This window comes from Spermophilus citellus (assembly GCF_964194105.1).
Source record: "Spermophilus citellus genome assembly, chromosome: 18".
In the NCBI taxonomy this organism is placed as follows: Eukaryota; Metazoa; Chordata; class Mammalia; order Rodentia; family Sciuridae; genus Spermophilus; species Spermophilus citellus.
The window spans coordinates 12,099,560-12,123,386 of record NC_138200.1 but is presented as its reverse complement, the minus strand read 5'-3'; the positions used below and the strand labels follow the sequence as shown (position 1 = coordinate 12,123,386).

At 50.1% G+C, this 23,827-nt stretch overlaps 1 protein-coding gene across 2 annotated transcripts in view; it reads left to right on the top strand.

Annotated features, from left to right (window-relative positions):
* Positions 1–557: 557 nt before the first annotated feature.
* The window catches only part of GRIK5 (glutamate ionotropic receptor kainate type subunit 5), a 59,171-nt gene continuing 35,901 nt past the window's right edge, over positions 558–23,827 (top strand). For both annotated transcript variants that reach the window (XM_081274861.1, XM_081274860.1), the window contains exons 1-11: positions 558–1,555; positions 5,079–5,207; positions 5,520–5,684; positions 8,568–8,665; positions 8,761–8,926; positions 10,900–11,078; positions 12,429–12,482; positions 12,575–12,736; positions 14,206–14,358; positions 14,784–14,888; positions 15,003–15,110. In XM_081274861.1, the coding sequence (XP_081130987.1) occupies positions 5,129–5,207; positions 5,520–5,684; positions 8,568–8,665; positions 8,761–8,926; positions 10,900–11,078; positions 12,429–12,482; positions 12,575–12,736; positions 14,206–14,358; positions 14,784–14,888; positions 15,003–15,110 (1,269 nt within the window). In that variant the 5' untranslated portion in view covers positions 558–1,555; positions 5,079–5,128. The remainder of the gene's footprint in view (positions 1,556–5,078; positions 5,208–5,519; positions 5,685–8,567; positions 8,666–8,760; positions 8,927–10,899; positions 11,079–12,428; positions 12,483–12,574; positions 12,737–14,205; positions 14,359–14,783; positions 14,889–15,002; positions 15,111–23,827) is intronic.

The window sequence follows — 23,827 nt, the reverse complement described above, 5'->3', positions numbered from 1 at the left end:
TGAGCCAAATCCTAGTTTCTTTTGGGTCCTCTGGTTTCTGTGTCACCCCCCCCCCATTATCGTGCCCTCCTCCCACATTCTTGTCCCTCTCCTGTTCCTGTGGTCTGCTTCCTTATTCCCTTTCCATGGACTGGGGAGTTTTCTGTTTCTTGTCCTATGAGCCCATCTCTCTGGATATTGATGGCTGCCTTTCTCTTTTTCTGCATTTTTCTTCATCTCTGTAGCCCTCTCTCCATCTCCATGGCCTTCTCCCCAAGTCTCCCTGCTACCTCTCTTCTCTGTGGGCTCCCGTACCTAGGGCTGCCTGGGCAGGGCGGTGGCATGGTGTGGTAGAGGGGGTGGCCTGGGGGTGGGCCCTCCATCCAATGCAGCTCCTTCCTCTCATCAGCATTCTCCTCGCGGGGGCCCCCCAGCCCAACCAATGCGAGCTCCCCCTCCCCCGATTCCCCTCCCTCCCTCCTTGCTCTCTGCCTCCTCCCTCCCTTCCTCCTGCCTACCCTCCTCCCTGCCTCCCTCCTTCCACCCCCCCCCCACAGCACTCCAGGACCCAGCGCGGGCGGCGGGCGGGCAGGCAGGCGGCGGCCTCAGAGGGGAGAAGGAGCGGTGGCGGCGGCGGCCAGCAGCAGGGAGGCAGGCCCAGCTGGGGACACAGAGCCGGCGGCTGCTGCTTCTCACAGGGGACCGGGAGTCCGTGGCCAGGCCCTCCCACCGAGGCCCTGGGAGGGCCGCCCCCGGGACACCCCACCTCCGCCTTCCTCTTCCACCTGCTCCTCTCCATTCTCCCTCCCTGCTCCTCTTCATCCTCCTCTCCATCCTCTCCTCTCTCCTCCTCTCCTCTTCCCCATCTCTCCACCTCATCTGCCCCCCTGCTCGCTCTCCGCCACCAGCATCCCATCCTCCCCATCCCCTCTACTGCCTGCCTTTCCAGGCCCCCAGCATGTTTTTCCCACTGGGGCTGAGGGCTTGAGGACTTCAGGCCCCAGCCTCATCCAGGGCAGGGCCAAGGCTCTGGGGGGAGGGGGGGACGGGGGCGACCCCCTCCCCCCCATCAAGCCCTCCCCTCCCCCACTTCTCCCGATGGCCAGCTTCCTTTTCTCCACCCAGTCCTCGCCACCCCCTGTGGCCCCCCCAGGCCGGCCAGGCTAGGGGAGGGGGCGGGGGCCCTTTCCCGGGCCGGCTTCCCCCTCCCCCGGCTTTGCCTGTGTCCCCCTCCCTTCCGTTTTCACCTTCCTCTCTTCCTTTCCTCCCTCCTTCCCCTCCATTTGCTCCTTCCCCCTCTCCTCTCTCCCCTTCTCTCCTCCATTTTCTCCTTTCCCCTTCCTCCCCTCCTGGCCCGCCCTCTCCTTTTCCACCTGTCCTTCCTCCCCTTCCTTGGGAGCCACCAGTTTGGATTAGTTGGGGTCCACAGCCGGCGGCGGGGGAGGGGGCCCTGTGAACTGCCCTCTCCCCCTGCCCCAGCCACACCACCACCCAGCACCAGACCATCTCCCGATTGTCGCTCCTCTGTCGTTCCTCGGGCCTCGAGGGAGCCCAGCCCTCCGTCCCACCAGGATCCGTGAGTGTCTCTGCAGGGCGGGGATTGGGCTGGGTCCTGGGTCCTGGAAGGCTGGGCTCACTGCCCACCTAATAGGGTCCTCACATTCCCTGTTCTCCAGACAGCAAGGACCCTCCCTCATTAGGGGCCTGCTTCATGCCCTCCATCTCCCTAACCTCCCTTCACCATGACCTTTTCTCACCCCTACTTCTGGGTACACAGTTCACACCTGCCCCAGTCCCCCACTTCCTGAGGTCCTGTGGGGTTGGCCAGCTCTTACCTGTGGTGTCTCACTTCTCTGGGGTTTCTGGCAGGTCTCTGCCCCCACCCCCTTCACTGATCTTTGGTCCCATCCCAGACCAGCTCCTACTCTCACTCTGTTTCAGTGCCCTCCCTACCCACCCCTGTGCCTGCCACACGCCCTGTTGCCCTGTCCCCATCTTATCTGCCTATCCCACCTCATATCTCTTGGAACTGTCTTTCTGTTTTTGTTTCCACTTCATGTGTCTCTTGGGCCTCTATCTGACTCTGCCCAACTTCTCTCTTCATTGCTATTAGCCTAAGCCTGTATTGTTGGGTCTCTGTTAGTGGTCTCTGTCAGAGGTGCCCAGGCCATCCTAGCCATCTTTCCACTTCTCTTTCTGTTCTTTGCCTCCTTTCTCTCTCCAGCTCTGAGCTCAGGACTTGAGGTTTGGAGGCTGTTTTTTATCTCTTACTTTTTGCCTTCCCTCCTTCAGACCCACTCTGTGTACCCAGCCCTTCTACCTACTCCCTAGCCGCCTCTGCTCCCTGATTGCTGGATGGTTCTGCTTTTCAGCCCTGAGCCCTCTCTTCTCACTTCTGTTTTTCCCTGCCTGTCCTTTCTGCTCCCATCCCTACCCATGCCTGGGGGCTTGCATCCCCTGGGATCTTTTCACCCCCACAACCATCCCTAAGCGTCTCCTGCCTGTGTTAGGGGGAGCTGCCTCTGCCACTCCAGGCACATTTATTCTTCCTCTCTGCCTCAGTTCTTTCCTCCTGACTCTTTTTTACTCTCTCTCCTGTTGTCTGTGAGTCCATCCCTTTCCCTGTGTGCTTCTCCCTCATGTGTTTCTTTCTCACTTCTGCCCCTCTTACCTCTCTTAGGCTGCTGTGCAGCTCATCAGACTCTCCAAGTTTTATTGTTTCTCTCCTCCCTACAGTTCCTGTACTTTCCCCTCCTCCTCCTCCTCCTCCTCCTCTTCCTCCTCCTCTTCTTCTTCTTCTTCTTTTTTAAGTCTTCTTCCTCACCCTATTTGTCTACTCATCTCTCCTTTGTCCTCTTGTCTTTCTCTCTTTCCCCAGTGGCAGGGCCCCTTACTTGCCCCTTCCCTACAGCGACTGACAGTGTTTTTGCCTTGTCTGGCTTGGCCTGAGTCCCCGTCTGTAGTCCCAGGCCTGCTGGCTCCCTATATCTCCTCTCTCTCATCTTCAGTCTGTTTTCTGCCACCTTGGGTGTTTCACTTCTAGGCTGTGTCTGTTTGTTGTCCTCACCCATTTAGCCCCAGTTACCACTTTTGGTCTGCCTGTCTTGCTGTGCATGCCTTCCTGGACCTCTGTGTCTATTTGCTGTCCCCAATCTTGTCCCTGCATTGTGTCTCTGTCCTTCTCCCACCTGTGTCTCTTGGTCCCTGCCCTTCTGTCTCCTCTCTTGGTCTTTCTGTTCTCTAGTCTCTGCTCCCTATTTGTTCCAAAGTCTCTGGTGTCTCAGGATGACCCCTCCCAACCCCACCTTCCCAACCTTTCTACTGTGAGCTCTTCTCCCAGCTCTCCCATCATCCCTTGCTCTTACCCTTGACAAGCCTTCACCTTAAATCTAAATTACAGTCTGTAGCCACCAGCCTGTCCAGCATGCATTCCTGTCCCCCAGCCTCTCCTTCCCAGAGGCCCAGAGAGTGGTGACTTGCTCAAGGTCATGCAGTGAGGCCAGGATTGGGACTGACAGGTACAGAGCTCAGACTGACAGGGCTCAAACTGACTGGGCTTTCCTGACCACATCAGATGATCCAAGGTTTTGGGTTGTACTTCTGTCGTTCCTAGCAGTTGTCACTCTGGCATCTCACCAGCTCAAGCTTTCCTTCTATGGAGACTGGGTGGGATGTGGAGAGACACTAGTTTCACCTCATAGCACTCCAGGCCCTACAACAATCCTCTGTCCTGGAAACCCAAGTATCCCTTCTCTTGGGGCATGGCCTTTGGCCGTGCTGCATGTGCATCTGGCCAAACATCCTGCCCAGTGGTGCATCCAGAGCCATCCCTAACCCCTGGCGGTCGAGAGTTGTGAGAAGCAAAGATTCAGTCTCCCCCTTTTCTTCAGCTCCCCAGAACAGGGTGGGGGCAGCAGTTTGGCATGCACTACTGCAAACAGCTCATTCCCAGCCTCACTCACTTTCTTGCCTTCTGGCTCTCCTCGGGTTGCATCCTGAGTTGGTTTGTGCTGTCTATTCTGTCTTCCTCACTCTGTGCCTCTCCTGTGCTTGGTCAACCTACCCTGCTCTCTTCCTTCCTCTTTTATATATATATTTAGTTGTAGTTGGACACAGTACCTTTATTTTTTATTTATTTATATGTGGTGCTGTGGATCGAACCTAGGGCCTCGCACGTCCCAGGTGAACGCTCTACCGCTGAACCACAACCCCAGCCCATATCTTCCTCTTCTTGCTTCTGCCCTCTCTTTCTGTGTCTTCATATCTCCCCCATCTTCTTTCTCTTCCCTCTTTCTCTCCTAATTCTATCCCTAGCTCCCTGTAACCCTTCTTGTGTATCTCTCTCTCCATTTCCCTCTCCATTTTCCTATCATCTTTCTGTTCCCTTTTATATCTGCCTGTTTTTCCTTCCTTTCTCCTCTCTGTTTCCTCACTTCTCTTTATTCTTTTTTGTTTTTTTGGTTAGGCCCCTTTACTACTTTGGGTCCATCCATCTATGTGAGTCTCCCTCTTCCTTTCTGTCCTCCACTCTCCTCAAGTTTCCTAAGTCCTGGATACTGTCCCCAAACCAGACCCCAGATGTCCAGTCCTCTCTTCCCATGGGATTGTGGGAACTAGGGATGTCAAGAAGGTGGCAACTGAAGCTTGGGATGGGGTTGCCTAGCAACCATTGCATTCTCTCCAGCCTGTTTCTGTTGCCTAGTAACAGCTGCCTGCCCAGAGACAGGGGCGGGACTGGGTGAGGGGGGTGGCACTTCCTGGTTTCTTATTGGGGTGGGGCTGGTCCCTGGAATCACTCCTACCTGAGATCTCTAACATGCCTTGCTCCCACTTGGGTCACTGTGTGCATTCTCTAGCAGTGTCTGTCCCATCAGTGCCCAAGTGTTGGGAGCTCCTCCTGGTTGCACCTCTGAGCCTGAGCTTCCTTCTAGCAGTGCCCCAGTACTGCAAACTTATAGTCAGAGCAGGGTCCTGCAGAGCTGTGAACCCTTCACCAGCAATGTCATGGGGGTTGTGCTTGTCACCCTGTCTAGCAGCCCTCCTAAGAGACTCTGCCTTCATATCAGCAGTCTCCCCTCAGCTTGGGGGTCTCCCTGCAGGTGGCGAGTGGGGGCCGCGGCAGCTGCGTCCCCATGAGGAGGGGAGGAAGATGCCGGCTGAGCTGCTGCTGCTGCTGATTGTCGCCTTCGCCAGTCCCAGCTGCCAGGTGCTCTCATCACTGCGCATGGGTGAGGTCCTATAGCAGCCCCTCTCTCAGAGACCTCCTGCTGGGTCCTGGGGTTCCTTTTGGGAACCCATGCATGTCAGTCCCCTAGGATCCAGGATTCTGGGCCTCACATTCCCACATTCTTCAACAACAGGGGGAGCCCTGGCCCCCAACTCCTCCTTCCTCTGCACCTAGGAGTTGAGATCTCCAGTTCTCTCCAGTCTCAGATCCAGAAGTCTAGACCCTTAATCTCTATACCTGCCCTCATTTTAGACCCCAGCCCCTCTATTCTCAGGACCTAGGAGTCTGGTCCCCAACCCCTGTGTCCCCTCAGCTGCAATCCTGGACGACCAGACAGTGTGTGGCCGCGGTGAGCGTCTGGCCCTGGCTCTGGCCCGGGAGCAGATCAACGGGATCATCGAGGTCCCAGCCAAGGCCCGAGTGGAAGTAGACATCTTTGAGCTGCAGCGGGACAGCCAGTACGAGACCACGGACACCAGTGAGCGGGGCCACGGGGGCGTGGGGTGAGGCAGGGCAGTTGGGGCCCTCAGTCTGTCCCTCTGCCCTGACCCCCTCATCTTGGCCTTGTCCTCTCCTGAATCTGTCTGCCTACTATCTTTGTGTCTGCCTTCTCTTTCCCAGAGAAGGCTGCTGCTGGGTGCAGGTCCTGGGCAGTGAGGCAGGTAGCTTAAGGGTGGGTCAGCAAAAGCATGCTGAAGGAGGCTAGACTGAAGCAGAACTTTGGCAGGTGAACAGAATGTAGAGAGTGGCACTGTTCCCAGCACACCTGTGGAGCCCAAGCCTGCCACATGATAGGGGTGTGGAAGTGTTTGAATATTGAATGAATGAATGAATGAATGTTAATACACGCTACTTGAACAGATGTGCTGGAGATATTGACCTTTGCAAGCAGCTGTCTTAAACCATGTTTAAGAGCTGGGGATGTAGCTCAGTGGTAGAGCACTTGCTTAGCATGTCACGAGATGCTAGGTTCTATCCCTAGCAACACCAAGAGGAGGAAAAAAGATAGCATGATTTAGACAGGGTTTTCTTCTGCAGGCCTTATCAGAAGTTCTCTTTTTGGGGGGTGGTGTGGTGGGGGGGGTTGTACCGGGGATTGAACCCAGGGGCACTGAGCTACATTCCTAGCCCTTTTTTTATATTTTATTTAGAGATAGGGTCTCACTAAATTGGAGCCTCACTAAATTTTTGAAGCTGGCTTTGAACTCACAATCTTCCTGCCTCACCTCCTGAGCCACTGGGATTACAGGCGTGTACCACTGCACCTGGCTTTAGAAGTTTTATTATGTTCATGTAATATTTCAAATCACCAAGAGGGAGAATGGGGCACAGCATTTCCTAGATTTTTTTGACTGGTGCAGCATAGAACATGGTCTGGGAAAAGTGGTGGTGGAAAGTAAGAAGGCAGATGGCATTGTGTCTGGAGCTGTGGGGCAGGAGGAAGAATTTGGAGCCAAGGAATAGAATGTGGGGTTGAGGCCATCCTGACTACCTGAATTCAGGGCACATTTGAGAGAATCGTGAGTGGTTCCTGGGCTAGAATATGACAGGGCAGTGGGAGGCAAAATTGGGCAGATTGGCAGCCTGGCTTAAGGAGGCCTGCAGTGCCAGGGTAAGAGACACCACCTTTAGCTAAGGCAGTAGGGAGTTGTCAATGGGTTTAGACCAGGGACTAGGCTTTTAGAAGGGGAATCCAGAGGCTGGATTTGAGTGATGCATGAAGAGGCTGGTACTTGCCTGACCTGGGAATCCAAAGTAGGACGGGACAGAGGGATTAAAGAGTGGGGGACAGGTATAAGAAATCTTGGAGACAAAGAAGAGAGAGGAGTTGGTGATTAATGACTAGAGGGAAAGAGGCACCTGGTCTGTGCAAGTGGTGGGACCTTCACAAGTGTGGAAGGCACAGAAGTAACAAGTTTGGAGGAAGATGAGATGTTCAGTTTTGATACTTTTAGTTAAATATGGCAGAAACTCAACTCAGACTGGTTTAAGGAAAAAAGAGATATTATAGCTAGGGGCTTAGCTTACTTGTAAAGCACTTGCCTAGTCCCTGGGTTCTATCCATAGCAATACACACACACACACACACACACACACACACACACATACTATTAGATCAGGTCGCTAAAAGACCTACAGACTAGGGACTGGGATTGTGGTTCAGCAGTAGAGCATTTGCCTGACACATGTGAGTCATTGGGTTTGATCCTCAACACCACATGAAAATAAATAAATAAGCAAAATAGAGGTATTGTGTCCATCTAAACTAAAAAAAAAAAAAAAATACTTATTTTTAAAAAAGTCCTGCAGGGCTGGGGATGTGGCTCAAGCAGTAGCGCATTTGCCTGGCATGTGCAGGGTGCTGGGTTCGATCCTCAACACCACATTAAAAAAATAAAAATAAAGATATATAAAATTAAAAAAGAATTCTTAAAAAAAAAAAGTCCTGCAGACTAATTTTAGGAGGCATGACTACATCTAGGTACTCGAATGATGTCCCAGAATTGTTCCAGGAGTGGCTGGATCCAGAGGTTGAAATGATAGTCTAGGAATCTCTCTGTCTTTATCTCTGGGTCCTGCTTTCCTCTGAGTTGGCTTCATTTTCAGAAGTGCCCTTCTCAGCTGGTGGCAGGATGGCCGTAGCAGTTCAAAGCTCACATCTCACCAGTTTAGGAAACTCAATAATAATCATAGCAGAAGTTGGGGAAGGCTCTTTCTGGTCTGATTTGAACCCAGATCCATCTCTGAACCAGTCACTGTGGCCAAGAGGATGTGGCTTTGTGACTGGCCAGGCCTGAGTCGGGTGCCAGTCAATCCTGGGAAGTGCATAAACTGAGGGGCAGAGTGGTTTTTCCAGGAAAAGACAGCAATCTGCTGTGAGAACAGGCACGAGCAGGCAAGAGCAGCAGCTGTCTGCCTCTGAGTCTTGAGACCCACATGTGTTTTAGGGGAAGAAAGCAGGAGGAGAGAGTAGATGTAACAGAAGAGTGGTGTCTGGAGCAGACCCAGGGGACATTGGCTGCGGGTTCAGTGTGGAGGGAGTGCTGGGTGCATCCTAGGTGGCAACATGGCTGAAAAGATTGAGAAAGAGGAAGGCAGAGGAACTGGCCCCCTGGTGTCTCTCTCTCTCTGCTTTCCTTTATTTCTCTTAGTCTGACCTGAACCTCTGCCTTGTTTCTCTTCCTTTTGTACACTGTATTGAGCAAGATCAGGGATTGGGCCTCTAGGACTGGGTAGATAGAGAAGCAGCAGGCATTTTCAAGTGTCCAGGTCATCTCCTAGTCCAGGCTATGCCCTGTCGGGTAGGGTAGGAGAGGAGGCCAAGAATCCCTGACTCTGGTGTCTTCGCTTCCCCTTACAGTGTGCCAGATCCTGCCCAAAGGGGTTGTGTCTGTCCTGGGACCCTCCTCCAGCCCAGCATCTGCCTCTACTGTGAGCCATATCTGTGGGGAGAAGGAGGTGAGGCATGGATCGCGAGGTTGGGGGTGAGTGGTCCCTGGGAGGTGAGGGCTGGGGAGCAACAGGATGGAAGCAAAAGCTCCCTCTCTGTCCAGATCCCCCACATCAAAGTGGGTCCCGAGGAGACGCCCCGCCTTCAGTACCTTCGCTTCGCATCTGTCAGCCTCTACCCCAGTAACGAGGACGTCAGCCTGGCAGTCTCCCGAATCCTCAAGTCCTTCAACTACCCCTCGGCCAGCCTCATCTGTGCCAAGGCTGAGTGTGAGGGAGGAGAACTGGATGTTTTGTTTTGATTCTCCCCAAATGTCCCTTCCCATATGGTTGTTCAGTCCCCCCTGGCTAGGAGCCCTGGGCAACCTGGGTATTAGGCTTTCCTAGTAGTCCCCACTGTCCCTTTCCCTTTTAGGAACTAAGACCTCTGGTTCCACAGACCCCTTCTTTCCCCAGAGGTTCCCAGTTGGTCCACAAATGGTCACTGAGTACCTGCTTCGTCCAACCTACTGCTAGGCCCTGGGGGGATTGGCAGGGAACAGTGCTAGGCAGGTCTCTGCCTGCACAAGACTCTATCTAGGGGAGGCTGCAGGTCATGGAATTTTTGGGACCCAGACTGGTGTGTGGGGCCTCTGGGAGGGCCCCAACCTATCTGGGAGGTTCAGAGCCTGTGTCTGAGAAGAGGACATCTAAGCTGAACTTGGAGGGCATATTCCAAACAGAGGGCTTGGCAGGGGCAGAGGCGGCTCTCTGAGATGCTCAGGAATGCTCCTGGCTGGAGTATAAGAGCAGTGAAGCAGGAGGCAAGTGAGCCATGGAAGTTTTCTAAGCAGAATAGGGCAAGGGCACACAGCCAGTTTCATGTTATAGGAAGAGAGTGGGTTGGAGAAGGACACATGAGACTGGGAGACCAATAAGAAGCAAGGAAAGATAATGTGGTTTGGGGCCCAGGTGGTAGAAATCAGAATAGAGAACCAAGGTGGATTGAGGGAATAGAGGAGGGTGGGGAGGCCAGGGTCAGCCATGGCAACAGAGAGAACAACAGTCAGCTCGAGGAGCACATGCTGGGTATAGCAAGTGTGTCTTAGACATCCAAGTGGTCAGTCTGGTAGGTGTGGAGCTTGAAAGAGGGCAGATTGTGCTCTGTAACCTCTGGAAGGAATTCCTGTTTCCAAGGGGGCTCACCGAGCATCTGATGGGTGCCAGACACTGTTGGTGTTAGTGACCCCCAGTGAGTGAGGCAGACAGAAATCACTCTTTGTTAAACCTCCATTCCGAGAGGTGTTAGGCAATAAACACTGTAAATAAGCACTTTCTATGCTTAGACACAGTAAGCTCTGTGAGGACATGGCAGCCAGTAATAAGGATTGGGAATCTGGAGGGGGCGTGGAGGACATTTTTAAACAAAATGATGGTCTCAGTCCTGAAATGGTGGGTTCGGACCTTGTTGAGAAGGTGATTTTGAGTAAGGCCTGGAGAAGATGGGGACCTGAGAGAAGAGAGTTCCAGATAGAGGGAACAGCCAGGGCCAAGGCCACAGTACAGAAGCGTGACTATTGTGTGTGCAGAGCAGCAAGGAGGTGTTTGTGGCCAGAGCTGTGTGAGTAACAGGGAGAAGAGATGTGGAGCCATCAAAGGGCTTGATGCAGAGCAGGAGGCCACCTACTGACATCATTTTGGCTGCTGTGTAAGAAACAAACTTATAGGAGCCAATGTGGCTCTTGCAAGAGGCAAGAGATGGCTGTGGGCTTGGGTCAGGTAGTGATAGTGGGATGGCGGAATGGGTTCTAAAGTGTTTTGAAAGGAGAGCCTGGATGGGCTAAGTGTGGGTGAGGGAGGTGGAGCGAGAAAAAGCCAGCCTTCCATCGAGGTCTGGCCTGAGCCACTGTCAGGCTGCAGTTGCTGTTCACCCAAAGGTGGAAAATGGGGCAGGGTAATGTGGTTTTGGCAAGAAAACAGGGATGTTGAATGTGATGTCATACATCCCAGTGAAAGTGTGGGAGAGGCGTTTGGAGATCTGGGGAGGGGTCTAGGCTGAGATTTTACTTGGGAAGGATCTGGGCATTAGGTCCCTGAGCCCAGTGCCCTGAGGCCCCAGCTGCACTGGGGACAGCCATACCATCTTCTTGGCATGCCCTCTAGTTCTCTACCTGCTGCCCTGTGTTGGGGAGGAGAAAGGAGTGTCTGCCCCGTGTCTGGCACTCAGAAAGCAGGGCCTAAGCCAAGGCCTGACCCTCCCTCAGGCCTGCTGCGATTGGAGGAACTGGTGCGTGGCTTCCTCATCTCCAAGGAGACGCTGTCTGTGAGGATGCTGGATGACAGTCGGGACCCCACACCGTTGCTCAAGGAGATCCGAGATGACAAAGTGTCTACCATCATCATTGATGCCAATGCGTCCATCTCCCACCTTGTCCTCCGCAAGGTGGGCCCTCTCCACTGTTTCTCATTTCAAAGGACCAGGGTCAGAAACCTTGGTAACTGTGACCACATCACTCAATGCTCAGGGTACTCAATGATGGAAGAGGATATCAAGACCCTCTTCTTACATGCAACTGATGATTATAAGTCTCATTGCCTGGCCTGGCTGCTCCCTTGACATGTGGTCCTGGACAGTCACCTTGTCTTTCTAGGAAGTAAGGACAGTGATAGTTCCTACCTCAGTGGCTTGTAGTGAGGGTTGGTGAGTGAATGGCTGGGAAAGTGTTTAGCACAGTACTGAGGTAAGGTACTTACTGTGCATCTTTAATTTGACTGTCACTCTGCAAGACAATTGTCATGAGCATTTGGTAGATGAAGAAGCTGAAGTTTGTGGGGAGTACTGGCTCAAGGACACACAGGAGGGCCCAGAGCAATAGGACCTTCCCCCGGGGGCTCAGCACATTCTGTCTACCAGTGATCCACACTCATTAATCATTGATTTGCTTCCCTGTTCTTAATTTTTCTTCATAATCAAATTTGTATTATTTTTCTCCGCTTTTTTTTTTAATTAAAACCATATGTCATTGCTGATAATAGCCCACAGAAAGAAGTGAAAGTGGACTCTGGAGGCAGGATGGCTTAGGGAAAAGGTTTCAGGCTCAGGAGGCAGGCCGGTCTGGGCAGGCAGCCTAGTCCCTCTGGTGGAGCTATGTGTGGTCTTCTTTCTCTCTCACCTTGCCCTTCCCTGATAGCCACATGTAACCCTCAGCTCCTGCCATGCAGGAAATACAAGTTGATGCCCTGTAATAATTCTCATGGCAGGTCAGGAGTGGGCACTCATGGTGTGGAGAGGTCTTCTAGCCTTGTTCTTGAGGACTATAAGAAAGGGAACTCAAAAAACGAACCTCAGGATTAAAATGAGTGACCTCTGGTTGTGTAGTGCTTTTCTGAGCTCATATGTGATGGGGCTGAGTCCTACACATTAGCAGCTCAACACCTTTTGGGCAATGTGAGGTTTAAGGTTAAGTTCCTGTCCTCGTCCAGCCTGTTTCTGAGGTTTTCCTTCATTTCCAGAAGGAAGTCTGCCAAGTTCCTTTATGAGGAACAGTAGGCATTTGGGGGCCCTATTGTCTCCTCTAACAAATCTCTGCTCACCTGGGGCACCAAGGGATCGAGATCTCCCTCTGCCCTCACCTGTCTCCTCTGTCTTTCTGTTTCTGAGTGTCTCTTACTGTGTTTCCTATTGGATCTTGTCAGGCCTATCACTAAATCTCTCTTCCTTTCTTGGGTTCCCTGATTGCTGCCTGTTGGACCTCCACCTCTCATGCCACCTCTTGGCTTCTGTGTTCTCCAGGCCTCGGAGCTGGGAATGACCTCAGCATTTTACAAGTACATCCTCACCACCATGGTGCGTACCCCTGCCAGCCCCCAATCACCTCCCACCGTGTCTGCCCCACTTGGGATTTAGCCCCGGCACTTACCACCTCTACTTGGTCTTAGGACTTCCCTATCCTGCATCTGGATGGCATTGTGGAGGACTCTTCCAATATCCTGGGCTTCTCCATGTTCAACACCTCCCACCCCTTCTATCCTGAGTTTGTACGCAGCCTCAACATGTCCTGGAGGGAGAACTGTGAAGCCAGCACCTACCCAGGCCCCGCGGTGAGCAGAAACACCCAGACACACTGCACAGATGCTTCCAGGGGCCCCTTTCAGACCTTACTGAGATCATACTCAGAACCCTCTGGCACCCAAGAGGCCTTTCAATATGATGCTGTGACAAGTCTAACCCGTGTCCTCCTCTTCCCTGCTTCCCACACTGCTGCAGCCACACCAGCCTCCTTGTAGTGCCTCTGCTGCCCCAGTATATGCACATCTCTGGCCTTTGATACGTCCTTCCCTCTGCTTCCCATGCACTTTCCCACAGAACAATTGGCTGCCCCTCATCTCCAGGTGTGTGCTCAGATATCCTCCTGGCTGTAAGACCTTCCTTGGTTCCTCTATCTTTAAAATGGAAAGCAGCCACTTTTTAGCTCCCTTCCCTGCTGCCTTCTTCCCTGCAGCACTAATATTTAATCACCATGTGGCTCACTTGATATTCTACTTACATATAGATGAAGATCTGTAGACTATAACTTCCACGAGGGCAGGCATTTCTGTCCATTTTGCTCACCATTGTACCCCCTGCACCTAAAACAGCCTGGCTCATGGTAGGTGTCTGATAATATATGTAATAAATGCAAACATACAAAAGAGGCTTATTTATGTGTATTTGTTCATAGACACCTATTCATATGCCAAGATACTAAGACACTTCTGCCTGCACTAAAGTACCCACAGATGCCAAGATGTGCAGTCACAATGTGTGTATGCAGAGACATCACACACTGACACAGGCAGAGGTACATTAGTATTCACCCCTGTACATACCAAATGGCACACTCAGCCCTTCATACCAGCCCAGATAAGGCACATGCTTACACGTACACATGCATGCACCTGCCACAGTCACAGCTTAGTAGCCAGGGCATATAGAACACTCATGGTGTACCAGGCCCGGTTCTGAGCATTTTATGAGCTTTCTCTCCCTCTAGTCCCACAGTAGTTCTCAGAGGTGGTTACTACTGCTATTCCCATTTTATAGGGGAGGAAACTAAGGCTTAGAGAATGGTAGGGACATGGCCATAGCATCAGGAAACAGCAGACCTGGGCCTCCATCAGAGTCCCTGCCTCCCTGATCCCACACCCACCCTGCATACTCCAGACACACTCAAAACAGGGCAGGGGCTGTCTTCCTCACCTGCATTGATCATGCAGACATAGGTCTGCTGGCGTGCCTCCCTCTGTGGGAGACACATCTGACCCTCCAGGCAAACCCTCTCAGATGTGCCTTCCCTAGGGAGACTTGGCCATACACAGTCTGGCAGAGCTATTCCTACCAAGGCTTGGGACAAAAAAACACTTCCCCATTGTCATCCACATGTCCCAAGGGAGACCAGAGCTCCTTCCTCCCTCCTGACCCCCTGGTTTCCCATTCCTGTGAAGACAGGAACCATCCATGAGGGGCTTCAAGGCTCCCCCGCCCAGCTAAACTGCCTCTTTCTCTTCCTACCTGCTTCTGCTCACTCCAGCTGTCAGCTGCCTTGATGTTCGATGCCGTGCATGTGGTGGTGAGCGCCGTCCGAGAGCTGAACCGCAGCCAGGAGATTGGTGTCAAGCCGCTGGCCTGTACATCGGCCAACATTTGGCCCCATGGGACCAGCCTCATGAACTACCTGCGCATGGTGAGCCGGGAGCAGAGAGCATGTGGGAGGTGGGCAGTGGTCACCTCCGACGGGGACACTCACCATGTCCACCCTGCGGCCCTCTGCCCTCTCCCCTACCTCCAACCCCGCCTACCTACCGCCTTTGGGCTTCTTCTGGGCCTCCTCCTCATTCTTGCATCTTGTCTGTCCATTCCCAACTGTACTCTGCCTGTCTGGGCTGTATGCTCTCTCTGGGTCCTACTGTCTTGCTCCTGGTCTGCTTCCTTGTGCCATATCCCCTTGTTTCCTTGTGTGCTGTCTTCTTTTTTGACTGTGATCCCTTTCCTGGTCCCTCTCCTGTTCCTTCCCTTCCCATTTCTGTGGTTGTCTCGTCTCCACTGGGTCTTTCTGCCCATCTATGGGCCCTGCCACCCCTCCCTCTGCCCCACCTCCCGCCCTGCTAGGTAGAGTATGATGGGCTGACCGGGCGGGTCGAGTTCAACAGCAAAGGGCAGAGGACCAACTACACCCTGCGCATCCTAGAGAAGTCCCGGCAGGGCCACCGTGAGGTGAGCAGGCCCAGGGTGATGTCAGAGCCTTGCTGGGATTTGGGTGGGGTGGGTCTAGAGACTGCTGTGTCCCTGGGCAGGGCCTGGGGCTGATGGCGCCCTCTCTGCCCCTAGATAGGGGTGTGGTACTCTAACCGGACCCTGGCCATGAATGCTACCACCTTGGACATCAACCTGTCACAGACGCTGGCCAACAAGACACTGGTGGTCACAACCATTCTGGTGAGTGGCCCTGGGGAAGGAGGGTGCTGTAGGTTAAAGGGTCCAAATGTTGGGCCTTCCCTGAGGAGTGGTCCAGCTTTATGCCAGCTCTCTCTGAGGTGGAGGGATACTTTACTGGCATAGGTTACATTGTACCAGCTATCAGGGGATGTGGCCCATGTATCCACTAACTCCCAACTGTGATCAGGTGTCATCATCCTAACCACATGGGAGCCAGATTCAGCCTTGGGCTCTTCACATGTCTGGCCTATGGTGGGTTCTCCATATAGTAATTTCTACAATGGTTGTTTTGTTACACTTGCCAACGTAGTATGTTGACACATGCCAACTTATTTAGTATCCATCCCAAGATGTGGAAGCTAAAGATCAGAGAGGTAAAGCAACTTGCCCAGGGACACAGCACAAATACATGACATAGCCAGTACTGGAAGCTATGTTTTTAAGGATCCAGAGTCTGAATATTAAGTGCTGTGCTCGGAAGCTCCAGTCCTCTCCATACCTGAAGACCAGATAAATAAATTGTTCTGTAGCCTTCAGGTTTCTATTCCTGCATTTTATCAAGTCAAGGGTGGAGGGGTCTTGGGGTGTCAGTGATCATCCACTGTACCAGGCACTGTGCTGGGCCCTTACAGATATCGCTCTTGAGTCCTCACAGTAGCCTGTGAGGTTGATTTTATTTCCTCTCTTTTGATAGTAAGGAGATGTCATGCAATGAGCCCTAGTGGGCCCAAGTGTCAGGCTTAGAGTCTGCGCCCTCCCTTTTGCACCCTGCTGCCTCCCATAAAGTCAGGGAGGTTCTGACGCACAGGGCCTGGTGAGAAGGGGCTTCCCTGAGCAGCTGCGCCTGAAGACAGGACATGCTGGGCAGCCACACTCTTCATAGCAGCCAAGTCCAGAGCCTGCTGGCTTCCCTTGTCCAAGGGGGCTGCTAATAGCTGTGGAGGCCAAGGTTCAAAGAGGATTTCTAGAAGGTTCCACAGGATGTCAGGGGTCCCATAAGTATCAAATCACAGAGTTCTTCCCTTGGTTTCTAAAAAGGAAACTCCTGATCTAAAGTGGAACTGGAATCTCTCTGGAGAAGGGCCAGTGAGCCTGTTGCAAAGGGACAGATGGCCTGCAGACAGGAAACCAGACACTTCCTAATAGCCTCACCAAGGGACCCTGAGGGCTGGGCTGGCATGAAGCAGTGGGCACCTCTGTGCGTGTAATGTGTAATCAGTCCCTGAAGGCGCCTGGAGGCAGAAGCACAGAGGTCCTTGGGGAACAAGGGTCAGAGTTCAGGAAGAAGATGTCAGGTGAACCAAGCCATGACCTGGCTCTGAGTCTCTCACATTCTCCCTTCTTTTCCCCAAAGCCTGAGAGCTGATATTATTCTTCTCTTTCTGAGGTTCATTTTCCTCTTGATGGGTTGGTTCACTCACCCATTCCACAAATATTTCTAAAGCTGCTATGTGCCTGGCCTTCACACAAATTCTGGAGGCACAGAAATAAGTCATAGGTGCTCTCAGGTGGCACTGGGGAGGTGATCTCACCCTGAATACAGTCCTTGCAACCCAGGGTATTGAGGGGTTTCCTGACAAAGGAGGAACTGATGCAGCTGCAGCAGCCTGAGGAAAGCCTCAAGAAGAGGTGGCGTCAGATGGGGTTTTGGAAGTTGCATAGGACTATGGTGCAGAACATCCTGGAAGCAGGAGCAGCAGGAGCGGGGGCCTCTGGATGTTTGTTAGTTTGGATGGGAGACAGTGGCCTCCATGTGTACAACAGGATGTGTTTCCTTTCTTTTTGTGGTGCTGAGGATAGAACCCAGGGCCTCACACATCTAGGCAAGTGTTCTGCCACTGAGTCACACCTACAGCATTCACCAGTTTCTGACATGGGTTTTTGGGCAGGGCCTGTGTCAGAAACATGGGGATTCAGGTATGAGTCACTGATACCTTGGCCAGATGTGGGTCAGGACTTGTCTCATTCCCTACTCTGTCCTCAGGGCCTAGGAAAGTGCCTGGCACCTGAAAACATGAAGTGTGTGGATCATGATGGGATAGATGTGGTTCAGGGGGGCTGTGGGGCAGAAGAAGGGAGGAGTCTCTGGAGGCCTGCTTATGCTTGCTCTTTACTTGGAAGAGAGTGCTGAGCAGGAAGGGCAGCGCCAGATTCTGATGTCAGGAGAGCTCCTGGGTCCACATTGGAGGATGCTGGAGAGAACACGCCTGGGTGGGAGGAAGGGGAGTCTGATGAGGATGTTAAGAAGCAGGGCAGACAGGACCAGCTGGGTGAGAGCGGAGGAGGCCACGTGATGGGGTGCAGGCTGGAGCTGTCTCTGGGGTGGGAGCTGTTTTAGTCAGCTTTTGTGTTACTGTGACCAAAAGTCCTGACAGGAACAATTGGAGGAGGAAAAGTTTATTTGAGATTCACGGTTTCAGAGGTCTTAGTCCTTAGATCGCCAGCTCCATTCCTCAGGGCTTGAGGTGAGGCAGAACATCATGGTGCAAGGGTATGGTGGAGGAAAGCAGCTGAGAACATGGCACCCAGAAAGGAGAGAGGGCGGGCCGGGGGCGCGTTCCACTTGCCAGATATGCCCTCCGTGACCCACCTCCTCCAGCCACACTTTACCTGCCTTCAGTTACTACTCAGTTAATCCCCATCTGGGGATTAATTTACTGATTGGCTTAAGGCTCTCATAGCCAAATCATTTCACCTTTAAACCTTGTATTGTCTCACACATGAGCTTTTGGGGGACATATCATATCTAAACCATAATAGGGGCACTCAGCTCTGGAGCTGCAGAGGGTGAGCTGGCTCTGAGGTTGCGTGAGGTGGGGGTGTAGAAGTCCTGAGGAGATGAGGTTGGGCTGGGACCTGCCTTCCTCAGCCCAGCCTCAGGCTCTGGCACATAGTTAGTTCTGATGATTCTTTTCCTCAGTCTGTGGCCTCACTCCAGTCTTTGGTGACTGGATGGCAGTATGTGCCCCTACTGGGGGGCAGTCAGACCTTAATCCATTCCTGGCTCCCATTCAAGCTCTCTAACTATCCAGTTTCCATACCTTCATCTGTAAAATGAGCCCAGTGGGCCACCTCAAGAGGCCACAGGAGCAGTACATGTGCTCGTCCCTGCAGTGCCCAGCATACAAGACCGCCAGGTGCACCAGTGCTCTCCCTCACCCTTCCGCACCCTCTTGTACTTGCATCCACGAAGAAAATAGCTGCCACTGTGGCCAACACCTCTGAGCACTGTGCACAGTCCTTCTCTGGTGTTACTCAATTTCCATAGCAGCCCTGCAATCAGTATCTTTATGACCCTGTTTTTCAGATGAAGAAACTAAAGACACAGGGGGGGTTAAGTGACATGCCAAAGGTCACAGCGAGAAGATAGTAGAGAGTAGAGCCGATTTAGGTTGACAAAACCTATATGCCCATCCTTTGCACTCTATTGCCCCAGGTTCTGATGCTTCTTGAGTCTTCAGGGTGGTATTCTGGGCCTGGCACTGCTGTTCACAGTATTCATAACACAGTGGGGCTGGGCTAGATCAAGGTCATATAACTGTATTCCAGGAAGTCACAGACATGGATTTGAGTCCAGGGCAATCAGCTTTTGAAGCATGTTCTAGAACCATCCTCCTTTAATTTTGTTTTTACTTTCAGGAGATTTTTTTCCCCTTGCGGTGCTGGGCATGGAACCTAGAGACTTGAACATGATAGGCAAGTGTCCCACCACTGAGCTACATCTCCAACCTCAAGAGACTTTGAAATATAACATGCACATAGAAACTTGCAGAAATTGTAAATGTAACTTCACAGAATTTTCAAAATCTGAACATATTCATGCTATCTATGCAACCAGCCCCCAACTCCTGAAAGCTCCTTGTGCCCCTTTCTGTCACTAACCTGCCCACCTCTCAACTTCCCTCACCAGAGTAGCTTTGCCTGCCTATGAACTTAATATAAGTGACATCATACTGGTAACCCTTATGTCTGACTCCCTTTGCTCATAAACTTTATGTTTATGAGATTCACTCCCATCATTGCATGTAGTTTAGACTTGTATGTTCTGTGATACAAAGTTACAGTTTACTTACCCATCAAATGTAGGTGGAAATTTGAATTATTTCTGATTTTCACTGTTATGAACAGTACTACTAGTTACATTCTCTCCCATGAACTTGTACTGGAATGTCTATGGCGGATGTTTCAGGGAGAGTTGCTGGGTCACAGGTGCATGTTTCAGCTTCTTAGCTACTGCAAAAATGTTTTCCAAGTGTTTGCACCACTGCATTCCCTGAGCAGTGTATGATTGACAGTTCCAGTTGCTCTTCATTGTCCCCAGTGGTGAATATATTAATAGGTACCAGTGATATGTGGTAGTTTTCATTTGCACTTGATCACTTTTTTGTGTTTATCAGCTATTTGGAAATCCTTCTTTGAGTTCTTGCTCAAGTCTTTGTCTATTTTTTAAAAATTGGGATATATTACCTTTTTATTGATTTTGGAGTTATTCATATATTCTGGATTCCAGTTCTTGGTGAGATATGTGTATTGCAAATACTGGCTCTCCTTTTATGGCTTACTTTTTTAATTCTCAGTTGTATATTTTGATAAGAAGACTTAATTTTTAATTTTACTAAGATCTATTTTATGCATTTTTTTGGTTAATGTTTTAGAATTTAAGAATTCCTTGTTTACCACAAGGTTATGCAGGTATTTTATTTATTTTCTGAAAACTTAATAATTTTGCCTTTAACGTTTAAATCTGTGTTCCATCTGAAATTGATTTCTATGAATCATGTGAAGTGGGAGGTGATTAGAATACATTTTTTTTCCCACATGGATGTTTAATTGAATGGTACCATTTTTGTGTCTGTGTGTGTAGGTATTGGAGAATTGAACCCAGGGCCTTGCATATTCTAGGCAAGTATTCTACCACTAAGCTACATTCTTAGTCTTTTAAAATTTGTCTTGAGATAGGATCTCACCAAGTCACTGAGGCTGGCTTCAAACTTTTGATCCTCCTGCCTCAGCATCCTGAGTAACTGGGATCATAGATGCATGCTACCACACACAGCTGAATAGCACCGTTTATTAAAATGAACATTTTCCTCTCTTCCCCACAGTCTTTTTAAAAAATATATATATTTATTTATTTATTAGTTGTAGTTGGACACAATATCTTTATTTTATTTATTTATTCTTATATAGTGCTGAGGATCGAACCCAGGGCCTCGGATGTACTAGGCGAGCACTCTACCGCTGAGCCACAACCCCAGTCCCTCTTCCCTGAAGTCTTATCTTTATCATAAATCAATATTCATTTATGCATGATTTTCCTGATACTCCATTTAATTGTCCATTGCCCCTCTGTTTCTAATACCACATTGTCTTAAAATTATAGCTTAATTTAAATGTTAACTTTGTGTGGAGTTATCTACCAGTTTTGATGATCTTTAGGATTGCTTTGGCCTTTTTTGACCTTTTGCATTTCCGTATACCAACCACAGAGTCACATCACCAGTCTTTTATTTTTTATTTTGAGACAGGGCCTCACTAGTTGCTGAGGCTAACTTTGAACTTGGGATCCTCCTGCCTTAGCCTCCTGAGCTGCTGGGATTACAGGAGGCATGTCCCCCCCACCCCCAGCTGCATTTCCATAGACTTTTAAATATCAGACTTTAGTTTAAAAAATTCATGACCTTGAGGGAGGGACAGAGATAATGAAAATCTAGGTAAAATAGAATTTAAAGGATAAAGGGGGTAAGGAGTGAGAAATCAGCCCCCTTCCCTCCCTAGTCCCTCATTTTTCTTTTCTCAGAGGCCACCATCCTTCTAGAAATGTCTGTGCATGTACAATCACATCCCTGTTCTTTCTGTCACAAAGAATAGCATATTGTACACATTGTTCTGTAGCTTGTTTTTTTCCTCTTAATATATCTTACAGACTTTGCTATTTTAGTAGTTGCCTGGGATTCTTTTATGACATCGATGATCTCCTTATCTTGTCTCAAATTAAGTTGTTTCAGTCATTGTTCCCACCACAGGCACTGCTGTGATGACTTTCCTGGACCTGTTTTTGGCTGTAGATGCACACCATTCAAGGGGAGCTCTTAGAGACAGACTCACAGTGCCCCACTGCCTGCTTGCCGTGTAGGACTTTCACCTTAGACTCTCTTTGCAGAAACCTGAAGATATTGGATTAGGGGCTTCTTAAAAACCTTTGGTTGGGAGGGTCCAGGGCTCTGAATCTTAGATCATTGTTTTCTTACCCTGAGTTCTATCTTAGGACCCAGTTTCTGTTTTTGTCTCTATAAGCTCAGACTCTGATTCTGAGACCTTAAACCCAATTTCCTCAATATTGAATTTGAAGATCAGCTTGGCATAGTGGAAGGAACAAGGGCTTCAGAGTGCACATTGGGTTGTGAATCTCAGCTTTGTCCTGTATCCCTTCCGTGGCTCTGCTTTAGCTGTGTGTCCTTGTGCTAGACGCTTTACCTTCCTAAGCCTCGTTTTCCTCCCCTGTATACCAAGAAGGCTGTATGAAAGCCTTCCAGCTCCAACATGGGTACTTCTCTTAGAATTCTTGATTTCTGAGCCTCTAATTTTGGTACCTGACCCAGAGCCCCGTCTCTGTGTCTGGTTTCTCCCATGTCCACATTATGATTCTGTCCAGTTGAGCTCAGTCTAGCATAGGTGGAGCAGAGCTTTAGAATCAGACTGACTTGTCCTACTGAGTTACTTATGACTTCATTCTCTGGACCTCAGTGTCCTCATCTCTAAAGCAGAGGTAATAATACCGACCTCCCACACTGACAGAAGAGCTGTCACACAGCAAGCCCACAAGAAATGCTAGCTGCTGCTGCTATTATTAGTATTATCTCACATTCCTGCTCCCAGTTCCACACTTTCGGATTTGAAAAGGCAGCTTGGTAGAGAAAGAGAAATACTGACTTCCCCCATCCGGTTGTCCCTCAGCTATGGGCCTCTGGTCTCCTGGAGTCCAGCGCCCATGACAGGAGGCTTCGTGGGAGGTCATTCTATCTATTGCTATGTAACAAACCACCTCCAAACTCAAAGACTTAAAATAATAATGATTCATTAGTTCTTGAGATTCTGTGGGTTAAGTGGGCAGCTCTTGGCTGGTCTTGTCTGGGCTCACTGTGGCTGTATTCAGTTGGTGGCCAGATTTCACAGGAAGGGCCAGATGCCTCTAGGTGCTGGCTCTTGGCTGGCCCGCCTTGGTCTACTCATCATCCAGCAGGCTAGCCTGGATTTCTTTACAAGGGTATCCCTGAGAACTGTTCTGAAAGCAGAGGCTCTAGAATTCACACATTCTGTTGGCCAAAGCAAGTCATCAGGCCAGCTTGGCCCAAGTAATGGGAAGGAAGACTGTACCTGGAAGAGGCAGCAAAATATTATGTTCTCATCTGTCACAGAGCTCACTAATTATAAATGGTGACAGGTCATGCCCTTTAGGAACCTCAGTGTACACATGTGTAAAGATGAGTCTAATATTGCTTATTTATTTATTTATTTAGGGATGCTTGAGATTGAATCTAGGGCACTCTACCACTGAAATAAATCCCCAGCCCTTACTATTTTTTATTTTGAGACAGGATCTCACTAAATTGCTCATGCTGGTCTTAAACTTGCAATCCTCCTGCTTCAGCCTTCTGAAGGATTGCAGGCATGAGCCACCACACACACACACACACACACACACACACACACACACACCTAATATTGCTTGTTTTAGTGTAAGGTATCTGTGAGGAACTAAAGTGAGGTAATGGAGAGAACACATGCAGCTGGTGCTTATTACAAGGTGCTTAATTGCAAGGTAAACTCTCTCTTACTGTGGTTCATAACTAAATACACGGTAATCATCATGGATGTTATGACCAAAATTTTCTACTGGTTATTTCCTAAGTTATTTCACTCATTAGTCCAAAGAGACACTGTACAACAACCATTTAGACAATCACTGTGTCAAGATAGGTTTCCCTTTTGTATAATCATCTCCTCATTACTTGTCTTACTAGCATTTGGGATGTTCTCTTTGCTTTTGTGTTTCTTTGGCACAATGGGGTCAGTAAACTTGCTTACAACCCTCAGAAATAAGCATCTGTGTAGCAAAAGGCCAGGGATTACAAACTGGCAGGTGTGTGTGTTTGGCCTGCAGAGCATTAAAATAAATGGTATTAGAATTTGAATTAGTTGCTAACATTTATAATCAGGAGATTTTACGAAACAATCTAGATTTCCAAATTCTGTTGAAATTGCACCATCTGGCATCTCAGGCCTGCTTCCCTCATAGTAGTGCTGGGCTGGAGCTAAATCCTGGTAGGGGACACATTCTTTGGTCCATTGGTGGCTCATGAATTCAGCTTATTAAGTCACTCCTGGTAGCATGAAAAAATGAAATAGGGCAGAAAAGAAAATACCAGTGTACTGTCTATGATCACTAAGGGCAAGGACTACTTTGTGGAATTAGGTCTAGTTATGTGTGTGCATGTGTTGGGGGTGACTTGAGTTGCAAGGTAAACTCTCTTTTTCTGTGGTTCATAACTAAAAAAACAGAAAGCCCTGTTCCAGTTTGACACAAGCTCTATCCAATCCCATTTTCTTCCAATCTCTCTCCTCCCTTATAGGCATTTCAGCTGGAGACCAAGGAACATCAGGTTGGCTGAGGAGATTAAGATGGCTCCCTATGATCTGCTAGGGGCTGGCAGGGT